Source organism: Carassius gibelio, chromosome B13 (genome assembly GCF_023724105.1).
Source record: "Carassius gibelio isolate Cgi1373 ecotype wild population from Czech Republic chromosome B13, carGib1.2-hapl.c, whole genome shotgun sequence".
Taxonomy (NCBI): Eukaryota; Metazoa; Chordata; class Actinopteri; order Cypriniformes; family Cyprinidae; genus Carassius; species Carassius gibelio.
In genome coordinates, this window is record NC_068408.1 from 21,970,824 (window position 1) to 21,989,049 (window position 18,226).

Consider the following 18,226-nt stretch of genomic DNA (forward strand, 5'->3'; position numbering starts at 1 on the left):
AGACTGGGGGTTTGGGTGGGGACAGCAAAACTATACCAAGTCCATACATTTACAACCCATTTCCAAAAAGTTGGGGCACTGTACAAATTGTGAGTAAAAACGGAATGGAATAATTTACAAATCTATTTTATTCACAATAGAATATAGATATCATATCAAATGTTGAAAGTGAGACATTTTGAAATGTCATGCCAAATATTGGCTCATTTTGGATTTCAGCCCACAATTTTGTTTCCACTATTGACTGAAATAACTTTTATGTTATTGTTTATGCAACATTTATGTTCTGTACTGTGCGTTCCTCATTTGCCTTGCGATGTCTTTTAAATTCAGATGTGGTTGGTTGCTAGAATGTTGCATCGGTTTTCTAGGAATGTTATGGCTTTTTAGTGGAGTCAAGAAATGCAAATTTTTATGTAAATGTATGTTTCCCCCCCCCCACCAATTTTATCACCTTCCAGGCAAAAGTAAAATGTCTGATTGCTTAGAAAAATAATAGCACATCTTTCCTCAACAAGCCATGCTATTTGTGTATCATTCGTCATCCATGTACGCAGTACAAATAGTGTACAATATATAGTACATTATTTATTGCTATGCTAACCTGGCATTGCGGTTTTCCATCCAAGGTCAGCATTGTCTCAGAACACAGCCAGCATGGGATGGCCCTCATTACCATTGAAACCCTCTGGGAATGGAGAAGGGAGCAACAGTTTCTCATTCTCACTGACCGACTGGAACTGAATCCAAGCCATTATCTGAAAACTGTTCATATATCATGAAACTGTTAACCTTTAAAATGTGAACTGAGGTAAGCCTAACTGTAGGTAGCCACTGTGTTTCCTATAACAGCTATGTATGGTATATTAGTTCATTTCAGGTATATTACGCTGCTCACCATTATATTGTTATTAAAACATGAACAGTTAATTGCGCATGCTTACAAACAGCCGCTTATTTTGCCCATATATTATTTACAGTAACATATATTTTGCCCATAAATGGAAAGCCTGCAGGAGAAATGATGTATGGAGATTTCCATCCAACACAGCATCACCAGCTTCCTTTCCAAATGGATACAGGTCACTTTCTGTGAAAATATTTAAAAATGCATCCCATGGGGTCAAAGGTTTGGCTGGTTTTCATGGGCATTTAGCCACTGCTGACTACACCATCTGGTCAAAAAACAAACATTGACCTGTACACAATATAACAGGTGGGCATTGTCTGCCTGGAAAATAAGTTTAAGGTAAGTTTCAGTTCATTAAGTTTAAGATATAACAGGAATCTCAAGTCATGTGAGTGTGCATCATTTACTTTGCACCAAAGTATATTAGTGCCAAAGTGCCAAAAATGAGAGAGAGATACCAAGAGACAGAGAGAGAATGAGAAAAAATATGTTTTTAATACCCCACCCATTGGCAGCAGCTGTGGGCAGTGGGTATCTCTTGTAAAGGAGACACAGCTGTAAGATCCTATGAAATTGGTTCATATTCTGTTGCCCATAACACAAGTCAGGAGAGAGACATTCATTCCGGTCTACGCATCCATCCATTCCATGCCCACTTCTGGCTGAGGCATCCCATCCATTGCTACTCTGGCACTGAAACCCACCTGTGGAGTTGTAGCATGTGGCAGCAGGATGGCATCCACCCCTATTGGACTGGCATTCATCTAGATCCACACAAAGAGACTCTTGTGCAATAAGACCTGGTGCACATAAGATCCAGGGGTATTGGTGCATTGGCTTGATTTGTGCCAAAGTAAGGGTGATTTGAAACACTCATCAATGTATTTACAGTATGTTCCATTTCCAGTGTAACTTAAACCACTCTGGCATGTATTAGAGCCCAATGTATGTCAGCATGGGGTGGTAGCTAGAGTTATTCGCACATTAATTATTTTTGATGCAGGTACCATTTTCCTCATGATGTCCTGGTGGACAAGTGCACTGGTACGATCCAGGTTTATTGATGCATACCTGATCGGGATGGCAAATTCTGTCCAAAAGGCATTCATTTATATCTGTACATCTTTCGGCCCAGAGCTTCGAAACCAGTGGCGCATGGACACTGAAAAGACCTTGCTGTATTTACACATAGAGGGTTGGCAGTGCAGGGACTGGCAGACATTCATCAATGTCTTGACACTCGCTTCTGTTGAGATGTAACCCAAGTTGCAGTTACATTCATAAGACCTAGGGATACTGGCACGTAAAGTCAAGTTAAGTCTGCTTTATTGTCAATTGTTCCACATTGTTGTACAGTACATACATACATTGTAAGAATTGAAATTGAGTTACTCTCAGACCCATGGTGCATACAGATAACACTAACAGTAGAGCCTTAAAATACAGATAAATACAGATAAAATCTAAAATGTAACATTCAACTATACAAATAAGGGAATGTAATAAATAAAAATAATAAAAATAAAAATAAAGTTAAATAAAGCAGTGCAAGGCACATGGCAGAGTACAAAACAATGAATTGAACAAATAGTGCAGATAAAGATTGTAGCGCAAAAAAACAAAAACAAAACCTTATTCAGTCTGATTAAAGTGACAACGGGCTCAAGAGCAGTTCTTTTATTTAACTGACTGATGAAGTGGTAGAATTACATCAGTTCCATGTTGAATGAGGTAGTGAGCAGACCAAGGCTGCACAAAGTGACTGGTGCATGTTATCATATGTTAGTGGGGGGTGAGTGGAAGGACCTGGGGATGTGGAATCGGGGGGTTCATAGTTCCGTGGTGCCTGGGGCAGAAGAGGGATGGGTGGGCAAGTTCTGGAACAAGTTCAGCATCCTGACAGCCTGATGTGTGAAACTGTCCTTCAATCTGCTGGTCCTGGCCTGGAGACTCTGCAGTCTCATCCCTGATGGCAGCAGACTGAAGAAGCTGTGTGACGGATGTGTGGGATCAGTGAGTGAGTGAGTGAGTGAGACAGTTTCCGTAAATTTCCTGGAGGGAGGGGATAGAGACACCAATGATCTTCTCAGCTGCTCTCACTATGTGTTGCAGAGTCTTCCTGAAAGACGCCTTGCAGGCGCCATACCACACATTGATGCAGCTCATCAGGATGCTCTCAATGGTGCCTCTGTAGAAGGTGTACGTGATGGAACACAGGTGACTGCCGATTGTGTGCACACACTATGCAAACGTGCTGCAGTTATTGACTCCAGATTCACATTCATTCACATTTGAAAGTTTGGGAAAAGTAACACAATAAGATAAGATTGAAACAATACTACATTCTCTGGCTAACTGAACCCAGGAACTTGGCTTATGTAAATATAAATGTGGTTTTATAAATGCAATTGTATTGCACATACCTATGCATTCTGTTCCACCAAAGCCCCTTTCTCACTGCCATTCCGGCAAATACACAGGTAAAGTGTTCCTGCAATTGTTCCCGGGTCGCTAGATTTTGCACTTTCACACTGCCAGTGATGACCCGGTATGTGTGCGTGCTTTCACACACAACCCTTGAAGATCCCGTAACGACACGTGACATCAGCGCGTGACGTGTAATGTACGAGTTGACAACGCTAGGCACGTTATACTTTCACTGAAGCAAGCAAACGATCTCTGCATCAGCGCGGAAAGTGAGGAACTAACTGATCTCTGCTTCATTACAGTTTGCACATATGTTTTAGTCGCGAACATTGATCTTCCTTCAAAACAGCCGGTAAAAGAGTCACGCGATAACATGCGTCATCACTTCGACACGGAATTAGATCTGGCTTTTGTTCACACAGCGCTCGTACCGGGTCAAACCCCGCAATGTTACTAGGTCCCCGACCCGGTTTCAATGCGGTAATCAATCCCGGGACGTGGTTGCTTTCACACAGAAGGCGACCTGGCAATGTTCCAGAAATATTGCGGGTCCGACTTGCAGTGTGAAAGGGGCTTAAGAGTGTAACCCACTTTGCAAATGCAATCAAAGGATCCTGGATTATTGACACATTGTGTCTCTTTCTTTGGGCACACATTCTCTTCCCATTCATTTATTTCTGAGCAAGTGAGTCCATCCCCTTTGAATCCCACATCACACACACGCTGATACTCTGATGGTGAAGGATGACACAGTCCATGTGGATGGCAGGCAGGATCACATTCACAACTAGGGAAAACACAAGTGTTGTTGTATGCTACTGTGCTATTCAGACGAGAACAGATATATGCTTCGGGGGAATTGAAACACACAGAGATGTCTGGACAAGTATTATTTGAAAGGGCACATTCATCCACATCTGTACAGGTAGAGCCATCTCCTCTAAAGCCCTGGTGAAATATGCACAAAAAGTCACCAAGATAATTGTAGCAGTTGGCATATACAGGTCCTTCTAAAAAAATTAGCACATTGTGATAAAGTTCATTATTTTCCATAATGTAATGATAAAAATTAAACTTTCATATATTATAGATTCATTGCACACCAACTGAAATATTTCAGGTCTTTTATTGTTTTAATAAAACTCAAAATTCCTATCTCAAAATTATTAGCATATCATGAAAATGTTCTCTAAACGAGATATTAACCTAATCATCTGAATCAACAAATTAACTCTAAACACCTCCAAAAGATTCCTGAGGCTGGTTCATTACTCCAAACCGCAATCATGGGTAAGACTGCCGACCTGACTGCTGTCCAGAAGGCCATCATTGACACCCTCAAGTGAGAGGATAAGACACAGAAAGAAATTTCTGAACGAATAGGCTGTTCCCAGAGTGCTGTATCAAGGCACCTCAGTGGGAAGTCCGTGGGAAGGAAAAAGTGCTTCACAACGAGAAGAGGTGACCGGACCCTGAGGAAGATTGTGGAGAAGGACCGATTCCAGACCTTGGGGGACCTGCGGAAGCAGTGGACTGAGTCTGGAGTAGAAACATCCAGAGCCACCGTGCAAAGGTGTGTGCAGGAAATGGGAACAGAGAAGCAGCACTGGACTGTTGCTCAGTGGTTCAAAGTACTTTTTTCGGATGAAAGCAAATTTTGCATGTCATTCGGAAATCAAGGTGCCAGAGTCTGGAGGAAGACTGGGGAGAAGGAAATGCCAAAATGCCTGAAGTCCAGTGTCAAGTACCCACCGTCAGTGATGGTCTGGGGTGCCATGTCAGCTGCTGGTGTTGGTCCACTGTGTTTTATCAAGGGCAGGTTCAATGCAGCTAGTTATCAGGAGATTTTGGAGCACTTCATGCTTCCATCTACTGAAAAGCTTTATGGAGATGAAGATTTCGTTTTTCAGCACGACCTGGCACCTGCTCACAGTGCCAAAACCACTGGTAAATGGTTTACTGACCATGGTATTACTTTGCTCAATTGGCCTGCCAACTCTCCTGACCTGAACCCCATAGAGAATCTGTGGGATATTGTGAAGATAAAGTTGAGAGACGCAAGACCCAACACTCTGGATGAGCTTAAGGCCGCTATGGAAGCATCCTGGGCCTCCATAACACCTCAGCAGTGCCACAGGCTGATTGACTCCATGCCACGCCGCATTGAAGCAGTCATTTCTGCAAAAGGATTCCCAAACCAAGTATTGAGTGCATAACTGAACATAATTATTTGAAGGTTGACTGTTTTGTATTAAAAACACTTTTCTTTTATTGGTCGGATGAAATATGCTAATTTTTTGAGATAGGAATTTGGGGTTTTCATGAGCTGTATGCCAAAATCATCAGTATTAAAACAATAAAAGACCTGAAATATTTCAGTTGGTGTTCAATGAATCTAAAATATATGAAAGTTTAATTTTTATCATTACATTATGGAAAATAATGAACTTTATCACAATATGCTATTTTTTTTGTGTGGACCAGATGGCACATACCCTCAAATGAACATTAATTTATAACCTCACATGTAATGCCATTTCCTGAGAAGCTATGACTGCAGGCACATGAAACGGAGCAGAGCAGATATCAGATATCAGAGCAGTCTAAATTATCAGAGATTTGACTGAAGCCTCTTTTACCCTGGCATGAATATGACCCTTCCATATTTGAGCCCTGCTCATTGATGCCACAAGCCTTTTCAGGTAGCTGGCATTCATCTGTGTCCTGGCAGGTGGTACGACTGACTAGCTGAAAGCCTGAGGGGCAAACGCAAGCGAAAGACTCCTTGCTTTTGACATATGAAGCACTGTTTCTGCAGTCACCGTTATCAACAAAACACTCATTTACATCTGTGCACTGCTATACACCATCCCCTATGTAGTCCACACTTGCAATTGTATTTCCCTGGTACATTAATGCAATGTGCATTAACATGGCACAGCTTTGTTTTACTCACTCATCCACATCCTCGCATAATAACCCATCACCTTCGAAACCAGCTACACATGCGCAGATGAATGAACCAGGTGAGTTTTCACAAGAGGCGTAAGCACTGCAATGTCCTGTGGCACATTCATCCACATCCACACACTGGGTTTGACTAAAGCTGTAGCCTGGACCACAATCACAAAAGAATGAACCTGTCGTGTTGACACAGGGAGTGTTTGCTGGGCAAATTTTATTGGTGGCACATTCGTTGATGTCAGTACACTTTCTACCTGTCCCCAGGAACCCTGGGCAGCAAGAGCATTGATAGCTTCCTAGCGAATTGGTACATATTGTGTTGGGGTCACAGTTGTTCTTTCTGTCGCACTCATTTATGTCTACGCATTGCCAAGCCATTCCCCACAAATCCATCAAGACAAGTACAATGATATGAGCCTTGAAAATTTGTACAATCAGCAAATGTGCTGGAGATATTGATTTCACACTCATCAATGTCCTCACATGTCTTTTGTAGCCACTGTTGCAGAGGCAGGTGTAGGTTCCTGGCAGGTTCTTGCAACCTTTGTACCCAAAAAAGCAGATCACACACTAGGAGTCTCTGAGCACGCATCAATGTCTAGGCAGAGATAATTTCCATTGCCTCTGTAGCCAGCATTGTATGTGCACACATAGGAGCCAGGGTTGTTGGTGCAAGTGGCAATGCAGTGACAGATTCCCGGTCTTGTGCATTCATTATCATCAGTGCACTGAAATCAATTTCCAGTGAAACCAGACTTGCAACTACAGTCTCTTCCTCCATTGCTGTTGGTGCAAAGTGCATTAACATGGCTTCCACCATTATTAGTTTGACATTCATTGATATCTTGGCATTGGAAACCATCACCAAAATAACCATTTTGGCATGAACAGCTGTAACTGCCCAGAGTGTTACTGCAGACTGATTTTGCATGACAGCTGTGTAGACCAGTTCTGCACTCATCAATGTCCTGGCATTCCACTCCAGAGCACCTGTACCCCATTCGGCACATGCAAAGTAACATATTCTCACATGTTTTAAAGCAATCTGCATTTGCATGGCATAAGCTTCCTGCGAATGCACATTCAATGAGATCTGCAGCTGTATAGACAGAATGGATAAGAGGTGGGTAAGTCTGGCAAAAAGTGACTGCATTCTGTACTGTGAGTTGATTAAAACAGAGGACTCTGATCTTGACCATGTTTCTCACCTGCAAATGTGTGCCTGAGCATAAAACACAGGCAAAACAGATACAGCAGCAGACTCCTGCAAGTGAAAAGTCAACAAATATGAAGACAGTCAACAAAAATCATCACTAAAGCTGGTGTTTCAGTAGTTGATTTTCTGTGTAGGCCTAACGTAAAGAATTTTTTTTGGATTATGACTCCCTAAATGGGAAGACAACGTCTTGGTGTGAGTAATAGGTGAATTCCCAGTCCTATATGGATGTATATATTTACATCTATGGAGTTGCATGAACCAGTTTACAGAGGGATTGTGATTACTTTATTCTAAGCCTCAATTCATGAGCCCAAAAAACCTTTGACATACAGTTTGGATTTGTGTTACAACTAAAATTACCCATTAAAGCAAACTTGGGATAATTGTTGCCATATAATGAGGACATTGCTATATATATATATATATATATATATATATATATGTTTTTTTTTCTTTTTCCCCTGTTCTCTTTGCATCACAATCCTTTTTTCCACAGATATAAATACAACTTTTTTCATGCTCATCAATTCTTAAAATTTCCCCATAACTTTCATGAACATTGTTTCAGTATGAAATTTGCCAGTTGCCCTGACCAAGGTTGTTTTACAGAACAGAAAACAGCACCGTGCACAGCAACATAAGTAGCTACTGTGTGGCCAAAAGTCTGCCACAGTTTAAAAAAAAATTGAAATAATGTTTCAGCATCACAAATACTTTGCTGTTTTTTTCTGGTGGAATATGTTGAACTACTTATGTAGTTAATCTTACAAAGGAAATATCAAAATATTTGTCCTGTTTCTGTTCAGTTAAGCATAATTTTAATAAACTACTGTAAATTTCAAAAATACAGATGAGCTTTACTAAACCATGTTTTTTAATTTTATTTTTGGTGAGAACAGTTAAATATGAAGCTGCTGCCAACAAAGAAACTGATACAGATTCAACATCAATTATGTGTAATATTAATAATAAAATACATTTTATGTTGCCATAGCTATTTATTCAGGAATAGTGCGAAAAAAAATAAAACTTAAATTAAAGTTGAATAAATAAGAGGATCAACCACATATTTTCATTCAAACACAATGAGGAAAGAACAAAACAATGTGTGACATCTAAAAATGTTTTTATGAAGAAGAGTGTGATAAACATTAATAAAATGGGTTTTATAATCATAAGCCTAAGTGAGTTTTAAGATCCATAAAGGTTCTGGCACATTAAAAACTTATGTTAGAGCCTAAAATAAAACGAACAACAAAACAAGCATTAATCCAGACATGCTACTGTTGTTAGTGATACTGCAGAGAATTTGCATCAGTTTCTATGTTTTCGTTGTATCTGTCAAGAAGGGTGTGTCCATTTTACAAATTGCTCAGCAGTGACGAGGCTGTTTTTCTCATGAGGTCATAATTCTGTGGGTTAAATTCATGACCAAGATTTTCGACGGAGTCCAAAAGGTTCCCAAAGAAGCTTCCAGTTTTGTTTCAAATCTAAACATTTATAGCATACTATCAAAATGGCCTGCTTGTAAAATTTGCTTGTCTGAAATTCTGTCCGAACTTGTTCACCTTTTTTTCCGTTGCTTTCTGAGAAACACGTTCAGAGACAGAGTGTTAATGTCTATTTGAATGACTTCACCTATAATACACAATGAGCACGTTTAGCGAAAGAAAGGAAAAAAAACGTGACATTTGCCAAGTATGGAAGCCAGTTCTCGGAATTGGTGCCCTGCATTTAACCTATCCAAGTGTACACACACAGCAGTGAGTAGGAAACACACACACAAACACACACACACAGCAATAGAGGGTTCAGTACTTTGCTCAAGGGCACTTCAGCCATGGGCACAGAGTGTGGAAGAGCACTGTTCATTCACACCCCTCACCTACAACTCCTGCCAGCAGCCTAGACTCAATCCTGCAACCTTCAGATTAAAAGTCCAACTCTCTAGGCAATCAACCTGTGGCACTGCTGAGGCGTTATTGAAGCCCAGGTTGCTTTGATAGTGGTCTCTAGCTCCTCTGAATTGTTTGTCAGATGTTACTTATCTTCCTTTTCACAACTTGGAAGTGGTTTTGACACTTTGGGCAGGTGCTAAAGTCCTGCAGCAAAATGAAATCAGCATCTCCATAAAGCTTGTCAGGACTCAGCAGATGAAGGCACAAAGTGCTGCAAAATCTCCTGGTAGATGGTGGCATTGACTTTGGACTTGATAAAACACAATGGACGAACACCAGCAGATGTCACAGCACCCAAATCATCTCCGACTTCAGAAACTTCACACTTGACCTATGATTCTGTGCCTCTCCAGTCTTCTTACAGACTCCAGACCTTGATTAGATGAAATTATAAATTTACTTTCATCTGAAAAGAGGACTGTGGACCACTGAGCAACAGTCCAGCTCTTTTTCTCCTTACCCCAGGTGAAATGCTTCAGACGTTTTTTTCTGTTTCAGGAGTGGCTTGGTTCTAGGAATGTGACAGCTGTAGCCCTTTTCCTGAAGACGTCTGAGTGTGGTGACTCTTGATGCGCTGACTCCAGCTTTAGTCCACTCCTTGTGAAGCTCTCCAAAGTTCTTGAATCTGCTTTTCCTGACAATCTTCCAAAGGCTGTGGTCATCCCTGTTGCTTGTGTACTTTTCCCTAGGATGCTTTTTCCTTCCAGTCAACTATAAATTGATCTTGATACAGCACTCTGTGAACAATCCAGCCCTTTCAGCAATGACCCTCTTTGTAATCATCAGAATTAAAACAAAACCTCTTGAAACATTTTAGTTTGTGTGCAATGAATCTCGAATATAAAAAAGTTAGCTTTTTTAAACAAAAAATAAAGACCTTTTCCATGGTATTCAAATTTTTTGAGATGCACCTGTACTCAGATTTCACATGGAATGTAAACTCAACTAACTTTCAGCTTATTGAAGTGCACATGTGTGATAAGTGCCAGGAACGCATCATTAGTGCAGATTTAAGCACATCTAAACCGAGCAAACATCTTGCAGTAAATAAAAAAAGGAAATATATCACAAAATACTTCTTCATGACTCAGAAAATTATACAAATGTGTTCGCAACTCATGCAGCAGAAGTAGAAGTGGTCTAAATACTACGATAATAACTGCATGAAAGGATAATAGAGGCTACGAGCTGTAAGTTTCCCGACATGTATCAAGCTTAATTTAACATCACAACTGACAAATGTATGGAATACTCTGAGTCAGATACGCAAATATTATATATTGACGTCACTACAAGGAAATAACCTGATTTATTAATGAGTTCATGTAATCCTAGCATACTTTGTCAGGTTACTGATATGCATGTCAAAGGGGAAACCTGGTTATTGAAATAAGCTGATATTTGTGAGTTATCAGCTTACTGGTGTGCATGTGAACGTGCTCAATGTCATATTACTGAGTATTGTATGTGTCTCTGTTATTATGATTGCCATTCTATCAAATATCTTCTTTTGACAGACATTGTAGTGGCATGGCCTATATATTTATGTTGATAATACATATGTGTAAACAGTAATGGAAATCTAAGAGGTGTAACAAGAGGTGTTTTTTTTTTTTTTTTTTTGCAGTGTGTGGCTCAAAATGTCATGTTATTCCCACATGTATCATCTTTTCCCAAATTATGCAAATTAAGAAATGGCCATTTTAGCTGTTGTGTTCGAATTTATTGTGGTAATCAAATAAAAACAGTATCACATGCCAACATCCACCCCAACCCTAATTTAATTTTAGCCATTTTAATTTAAAATGGTAAGCAGATAGAAAACATTCTAATTCAAACAAAAATTGGAAAACAAAAGCATAAAGCATCCCAACAATTATAAAAGATACACACAGGGCCGGATTAACCATACGGGCAACTGGGCAATTGCCCAGGGGTCCAAGACCTCTAAAGGGCCCAGGGCAGCAAGGGCACGAGCAAAATACTGTATCTGGTAATCTCCCGCTTTATATTAAACGAACTGTCAACACGGGCTTTTGCACTGCACAAAGAGACGCTGCGCTGCCTATGACTTTGAACGTGAGTTGAGAGCGGTTGAGAGTCACTCTCATGCGGACTGACCAATGAGGAGAGGGCCTCAAGTTAAGACCCTCTCCTCATTGGTCAGTCCGCATGAGGCGGGTCAAATGAAAAAAATCTGACATGGAGAAGCTAAGTGGGAGCGCAAAGCGGAAATTAAAAAAGGAAAGGACATCAGAAACGTAGAAAATTTAAAGTATATACCTAAAATAGGTAATTTCTTCACTCCTGTTAATGTTGCCGACAGATCTGTTAAGTCAGCTTCCGTCAAAGACGAGGACAACTCAGCTAGCCAGGACTTTTTTATACCGCCAGCTTACGTTTACAGCTCCGAGAGCGAAGAGAATTTCAACTTAAAACATGCACTTCGTCATTATTTAGGACTAAAAATGTGTGTTTTGCCAGATTATGTAGCATTTATTTTTGTCTTGTCTTCTTCAGAGAAATTGACAGATTTCTAAATGTTTATGTAGCACTAAAATGTTTAACTAGTTAATTGTGCTGTGATATGTTGTTGTTCTATTTTAAAACAAGTTAAAATGAGTTTAGGATAAAATGTTTATGAGCAGATAATCGTGATACTGCATTTTATTTATTTATTTTTTTCCTTGAGGTGCCAGCTTCATTAAAATGCTGTAAATTGTTGTGGAGGGATAACTGGCAGATTGTTTGTGTTGGACTAATAACTTGATTGCCTTGTTGAATTCTGAGGAAACAGGGTCACCCTGTCAGGGTGATTTCTGCTTAAAATGAGCTGAGAACCAAATTCTTTCTTGATGTGTTGTCTGTGGTCTTCTGTTATAGTTCTATCAATTTAATACATTTCTATTGGGAATAAATGTTGTTAAATAAACAATGGTTTGAAAGTGGTTGCTTATTTATTCATTTTTGTGAAAATGGAGGATATTTTCCTCCCTCTCAATGTAGTGGGTCAATTTTACCAGATTATACAGATGCTGATGTGTTTTGTTTTCATAGCATCATATGTGAGTGAATGTCTTTGATAGGGGACATAGTAGTGCATTTGTAGTTCTATGAGCATTTAAATATTTGCAAATCAAAATACACCTGATGACATTTAGAATTTGAGTATATTAGTATTGAGTATATTTACTGTTTATTACAGTAATACATTCTGTATATGACCATATTATGGTGATCCTGGGGTCGTGATGATGGGGCCCTTGAATATTGTTGCCCAGGGTACAACAAAGTGTTAATCTGGCCCTGGATACACAACAGGCATGTTATTCACTTTCACAAATGTCTATAGGCTACACTTCAAAGCCCCATATGGTCAGACTCAGACATGATATTTATTGTTTTATTTTTAACTTGTAAACTAAAAGCTTTTATGTTTATTGCATATCAGACAGAAGAAGAAAAGATACTGTCATTTAAAATGTACTACCAATGATCAAATGGGATAAAAGCTACATTTAAATTACTTTATTTCCTTAAAACGCTTTGTTGTTTTGTATTATTTTAGCATAGTCTTATAAGTTCAGTTTTTTTTTCTTTAAAGCTTTTATTCTTTATTCCTTAATAAGGCTTTTAGCATTTTATTGTATTTTTCTTTCCTTAACATTTTCTTCAATATTTACAACATCTACAATATTATTATGCATAAGACTATTTTAATCACTATTATGCATGAAATGCAAGTAGTATTATAGAAATTATAGAAATAGGCTGTTAGGCCTATATAAACTTGCCAAGTCCTAAATCTAATCTCGTTTCTAGTCTTTGTCATATACCTTGCAGCAAATAAGGTAGTTTCACCTGGCACCGAGTTTGCACCGAAAATCTTTACATTTCCAAAATGTTTTCCTACAGTTTTCCGTTCTTCCTCGATGCATCAAGTGGACATACATGGTCATGCGCGGAAAAAGAGGTGAGGTGTTTTAGAGTTAACTCCGCCCATTTGCACCTGACGCCACGTGACTCAAACAGTTACACATAATTTGACACCTGTTTCTCGTTTAGATCAACGTTGGCCAGGGAAGAGAGAGGATATCTGTGGGATCTATTCGTTATTAAACTAATAAATACTAAAAAAACGGAATAACTCTCTCTGGTTGGATTTCTAGGTTTTCTTAAAGCTTCAGTAAGAAGACGTGCACGTTTTGTTGTTTAGACGCTGGTTGAATTGATCGGTTCCTCGGGCGAGTGATTTATAACGTTTTTTTCCCAGTTCTCTCTAAAACCAAGATGAAGTTTTTAGTCGCTTTGTTTGTTGCTGTGTTAGTGGAAGCGGTCGCCTCAGATTGTAAGTAAAAACTATTTTAACCTAAGTTAAAACGATATTTACGTGTAAAGTTGTTCAAAAGTAAGTTAAACTAAATCTGGTTAAACTGTGACAAACCGTTTAATCCTAGTCGATAATTTGATACTTGGGAGGCAAACAATACAATGTGATTCAGGGTTTGGTATAGTCTTCTGTGAGGGTGGGGGAGCTTTATTTGGACTAGGTCATGCTGTTCAGCTTCAACCGAATAAAGTTTTAGTGGTTTTAAAAAAAAAAGTTGTCCCCCCCCCCAACAGGTTCTTGTACCAATATGAAATGGGCCACATGTGACGGAGACCCATGCCAGTGCACTCTTCAATTCAATAAGACAACCAAGCAACAGATTGATTGCACTAAATGTGAGTTACTTTTATGTTTGCTTTTTAAACTTGATCAATTGTTTTATTCGTAGCTCTTGGCTCCCTTACTAAAATGTTATTACAACTGTTTTTTCTAAAATCTAAGCTGGTTTTCTAGCTTGTCTCCCAGTCTGGTTTTAGGGGAGTGTTGGTAACTCGACCTAAACTGGCTGAGTTTCAGATTTCTGAGCTCCGAACAACAAACCAGGTGCTTTTGTTCCTCCTATCCAGTGTAGTGAACGTCTTCAATTCTCCCTACCCACAGTGATTCCCAAGTGCTTCCTCATGAAAGCGGAGATGTTTCTCGTCAGAAACAACAAGTCTGGAAAATTAATCGGTGGGAAGCCGGTAGAAACGGCTTTTGTGGACAATGATGGCATCTATGACCCAGACTGTGAGAATGATGGAAAGTTCAAGGCAGTCCAGTGTAACGGCACTGATGTGTGCTGGTGCGTCAACAGTGCCGGTGTGCGCAGAAGTGACAAGGGAGACAAGAACATCAAGTGTGAGCCCGTGGAGACCTAGTGAGTGCACTTTTTGTCAGCAGGATGTTCTTCTGATGGACACACCTAGCTTGAAGTGTGGCTAGAATAGCACTGCTGTTTGTGGAAGGAAGCAAGACTTGTAAATCCTGACAATGCCATGTTTTCTTCTCTAGTTGGGTTCGACTGGAACTGAAGCATAAAGATGTGGCTGCGCCAGACGATGTTAACAAATGGAAGACGTATGTTACAATTGATTTCTAGGGTCTTGCTGGAACATGTGTAGCACAGATGTCTTGTTTTGCTGATGTTTCTCTATATTTTGCAGTGGGATTGAAAATGCATTACAGGAACGTTACAAGTTGGATAAGAAACTTTTGTCTGACGTTCAGGTAAGGATTTACCATTGTTATCCAACCACTTCATGATTGTGGTATACTGCCTATCAAAACCCACTTTCTCTTTTCCAGTATGACCAAGCTGGCCGTCTCCTTGTCGTGGATGTGAAAAAGCCTATTGGATCCAGTGATCCAGACCTGTCCCTCATGACCTACTACATGGAGAAGGATGTGGGTCTCGTTATGATTTCTTCGTTGTATTGCCTGATTTTTATATTCTGTAACTTGTGTGCAAAAATCCATGTCGTCACAGGTCAAAGTTCTGCCCCTCTTTCAAAACGGTCAACCATTTGAAGTCAGTGTTGAGGGATCCAAGGTGTCCATGGAGAACATCCTGGTGTACTATGTAGATGAAGTGGCACCCACCTTCACTATGCAGAAGCTGACTGGTGGGGTCATTGCTGTCATTGTGGTGGTCAGCTTGATTGTGATTGGTGGACTTCTGATTATTGTAAGTGCCATTTATTTTGGGAGTTTCATTTAAGTTAGTGTGCTTGTTGTCTTAACCGTTTCTCCACCTTTTTTTTTTTATTTTACTTTTTTTAGTTCTTCGTCACACGGCGACAGAAGGCCCAGTACAGCAAAGCACCGGTTGGTTAATTTACTTGTGTATGATCCAAACCGTGTGGTTCTTTCCCAAAAAAGGGGAGCTTTTGTATTTTGACACATTTCCTTCTGTTCTCGCAGCCCAGAGAGATGGAGACCTTGTCTTAAAGCTACTGATGACGTCTGACACTGGGAGGTGCCTCGTGCTGAAGCATATACCTGCTCTACGTTTGCGTGTGATGTTTATTAGAAACTAAGTGTCTGTAACACGCGGAGTACAGTTTGATTTTTAATTGCTACACTTTGCTATTTAATGAGGGCTTATTTTCAATTTGATCAATGTTTTAACACTGTACAGTTTGTGACTTGTAAGTTTTAATAAAAAATTGTTAAACGTTTTCATGAAAGTCTTTAATATTCTGGGATGTGGCAGCTGAACTAGTTGTATGGTAGTCTTGATAAATCAATCCTTTCATGTATAGAGATGTATTGGTGTTAAATGAAAAGGATTATCCTAGCACAAAACAATTCCTAGCTTTTGTTTGCAAACACATGACTTGTCCTTTTCAGCCCAGGGCAAGCAGTTGAGCTGCACATATTCTCTGCCTTAGATTTTCCATAATTCAAATCTGATGGGAGCTTTGTTTTAATAGGACTAGTTTTAGTGTGACAACACTTGTCAACATTTAAGTGATTCAGTGTCTGCATTGACAAACTACTTCATGTGAACGTGAGAATTCTGGCTTTTGATTACAGGTAAAAAAAAAATATATGCAGTAAATGATAAATGCTTCCACTAAAAACGGGTATGATTATGACAGCAAAATAACATGCTAGTTTGCATTATGCAGCATAACCGACTGGTTTTGTACAGTTAATAGTGGAAGCTTTGGGTAATGTAAGTTACAAATTGTGGCATGTGCATTATGCACTTTATCTTTTTTTTTTTTTTTTTACTTCTAAAGCTTGTGTTTGAAGATACAGGGCCTGTAGGGTCTAATGATAGACCCCTGAAACCTGTGCATTTTTACAAACCTTTTTTGTTCTTCCAAAATGTGAAACAAAAAGGCTGTTCATTAACCCATAGCTGCTGACCATCCAAGTGCACAGAAAGACTAATAATTAAACCTATGTGAGATTGTTTTGAAATTAGAGTTCAGACCTGTAACTGAAGTTTCGGGCAATAAAGTTAATATATCATTGTGTTATGACTAATGCAGAGGTCTGACTAACAAAGACTGCCACCTCCTGTCATGAACCAGGAAGCTACAGTATGTTTACCCAACTTCTGTTCGAGTCTGTCAGGTTTTAACAGGCACATTAATTAATGACCAACGTATTTGTATTGAAAAGCTTTCCCACACTTGCTAATGGTACAAGTTACAATGTGTACAGCAAACACTCTGCCAAATGTTGAAAACATTCATTTTGTGTGACCTAATGACATTTGTCAAGCTTTTAAAGTGGCATAAGTCAACATTAAATCAGACTTCTTTCTTTTTCCAAGAGAAATCTCCAAACAATAGTACGGCATTCATCTAGTTGCCCAGTTTATTTCCCAGAGGAGCCTAGAGCGTTTGTTTCTCAGACTCGTAGAGACGGGGTTAAGTGGACCACACATTGCCCTCCCCCCATCTGCAATTTGGAAGTCACACAGACTCGGTCTCTGTGTTTCCATGGCAGAAAAGGAGGGATTAAATGACAAAAGCCTATCAGATGAGTGTGGGTCACAGAGGAGAGACATTTTCACAAGGGTGGCTCACAGTCACCTGTTTCAGTTCACAGTCAACAGTGCTTATAAATGATTTAATAGCAGTAGGCTACACTAAAACTCCCACAATACCTTTTAAACAAGTCAGTGTTTGGGTATAGAATATATAAGTCATCATCTTAAGTAGTTTTGATATTTAAGTTGTTTATGTAGATCACTAGATACTCTGCATTCATGCTGTAATAATAATATGTGTCCGGGCTGGTAAACACAAAAGGTAGAGGATGACTAAACTTGGTAGAATAAAGGGTGAATGGCTCCAAGTAACATACCAATGTAATCGATTAATAGAGGTTAATCAGGGTAATGATGTGAGGCAGTCTGCCAGCAGAACAAAAAGAAATGTTCCTATAAAAGCAACTCTTGCCAAATGGGAGGTTATGAGATGTGGAGGATATCCGGTGTTTCATTTCAATGGATTACTGGGGAAATATCCATAAGTGAAGCAACTGAGGCAACACAACAACATAGTCATCTGAGTGATATGTCAATGAGTTTCATCATCAGAATACTGATGGCAAGAAACCAAACAATCATTCACATCCTGCACAGTTTACCCCCCCCCCCCCCCAGTCTCTTATTGTTGAATAAATTATATTACATGGCATACACAGTCATAATTCGCCAAACTGTAGCTGTGTTGAATTGATGAGAAGTATATTTATTATAGGTAAACTGCTATTTAAGAAGTTTAAACTGATCCAAAAGTGACATACAGGATATTAATAATGTTGAAAATAATGAAATGATTCCAATTTAAATAAATGCCTTTCAATTTATATTTCTATTCTTCAAAGAATCATGCTTTGAAGCAGCATTAAATGTT

At 39.4% G+C, this 18,226-nt stretch overlaps 1 protein-coding gene across 2 annotated transcripts; it reads left to right on the top strand.

The window, feature by feature from the left end:
• The first annotated feature begins 13,499 nt into the window (after nucleotides 1-13,499).
• Nucleotides 13,500-16,027, top strand: LOC127970776 (epithelial cell adhesion molecule). 2 transcript variants are annotated; one of them, XM_052573496.1, is made up of 10 exons: nucleotides 13,500-13,664; nucleotides 13,752-13,826; nucleotides 14,102-14,203; nucleotides 14,469-14,727; nucleotides 14,862-14,927; nucleotides 15,014-15,077; nucleotides 15,156-15,254; nucleotides 15,337-15,534; nucleotides 15,630-15,674; nucleotides 15,771-16,027. In XM_052573496.1, the coding sequence occupies exons 2-10, from the start codon at nucleotides 13,769-13,771 to the stop codon at nucleotides 15,795-15,797; spliced, it is 918 nt and encodes a 305-aa protein (XP_052429456.1). In that variant the 5' UTR covers nucleotides 13,500-13,664; nucleotides 13,752-13,768; the 3' UTR covers nucleotides 15,798-16,027. The 2 variants fall into 2 exon arrangements, with proteins under 2 accessions (XP_052429456.1, XP_052429455.1); XM_052573495.1 differs by having other exon boundaries at nucleotides 13,528-13,826.
• The last annotated feature ends 2,199 nt before the right edge of the window (nucleotides 16,028-18,226 follow it).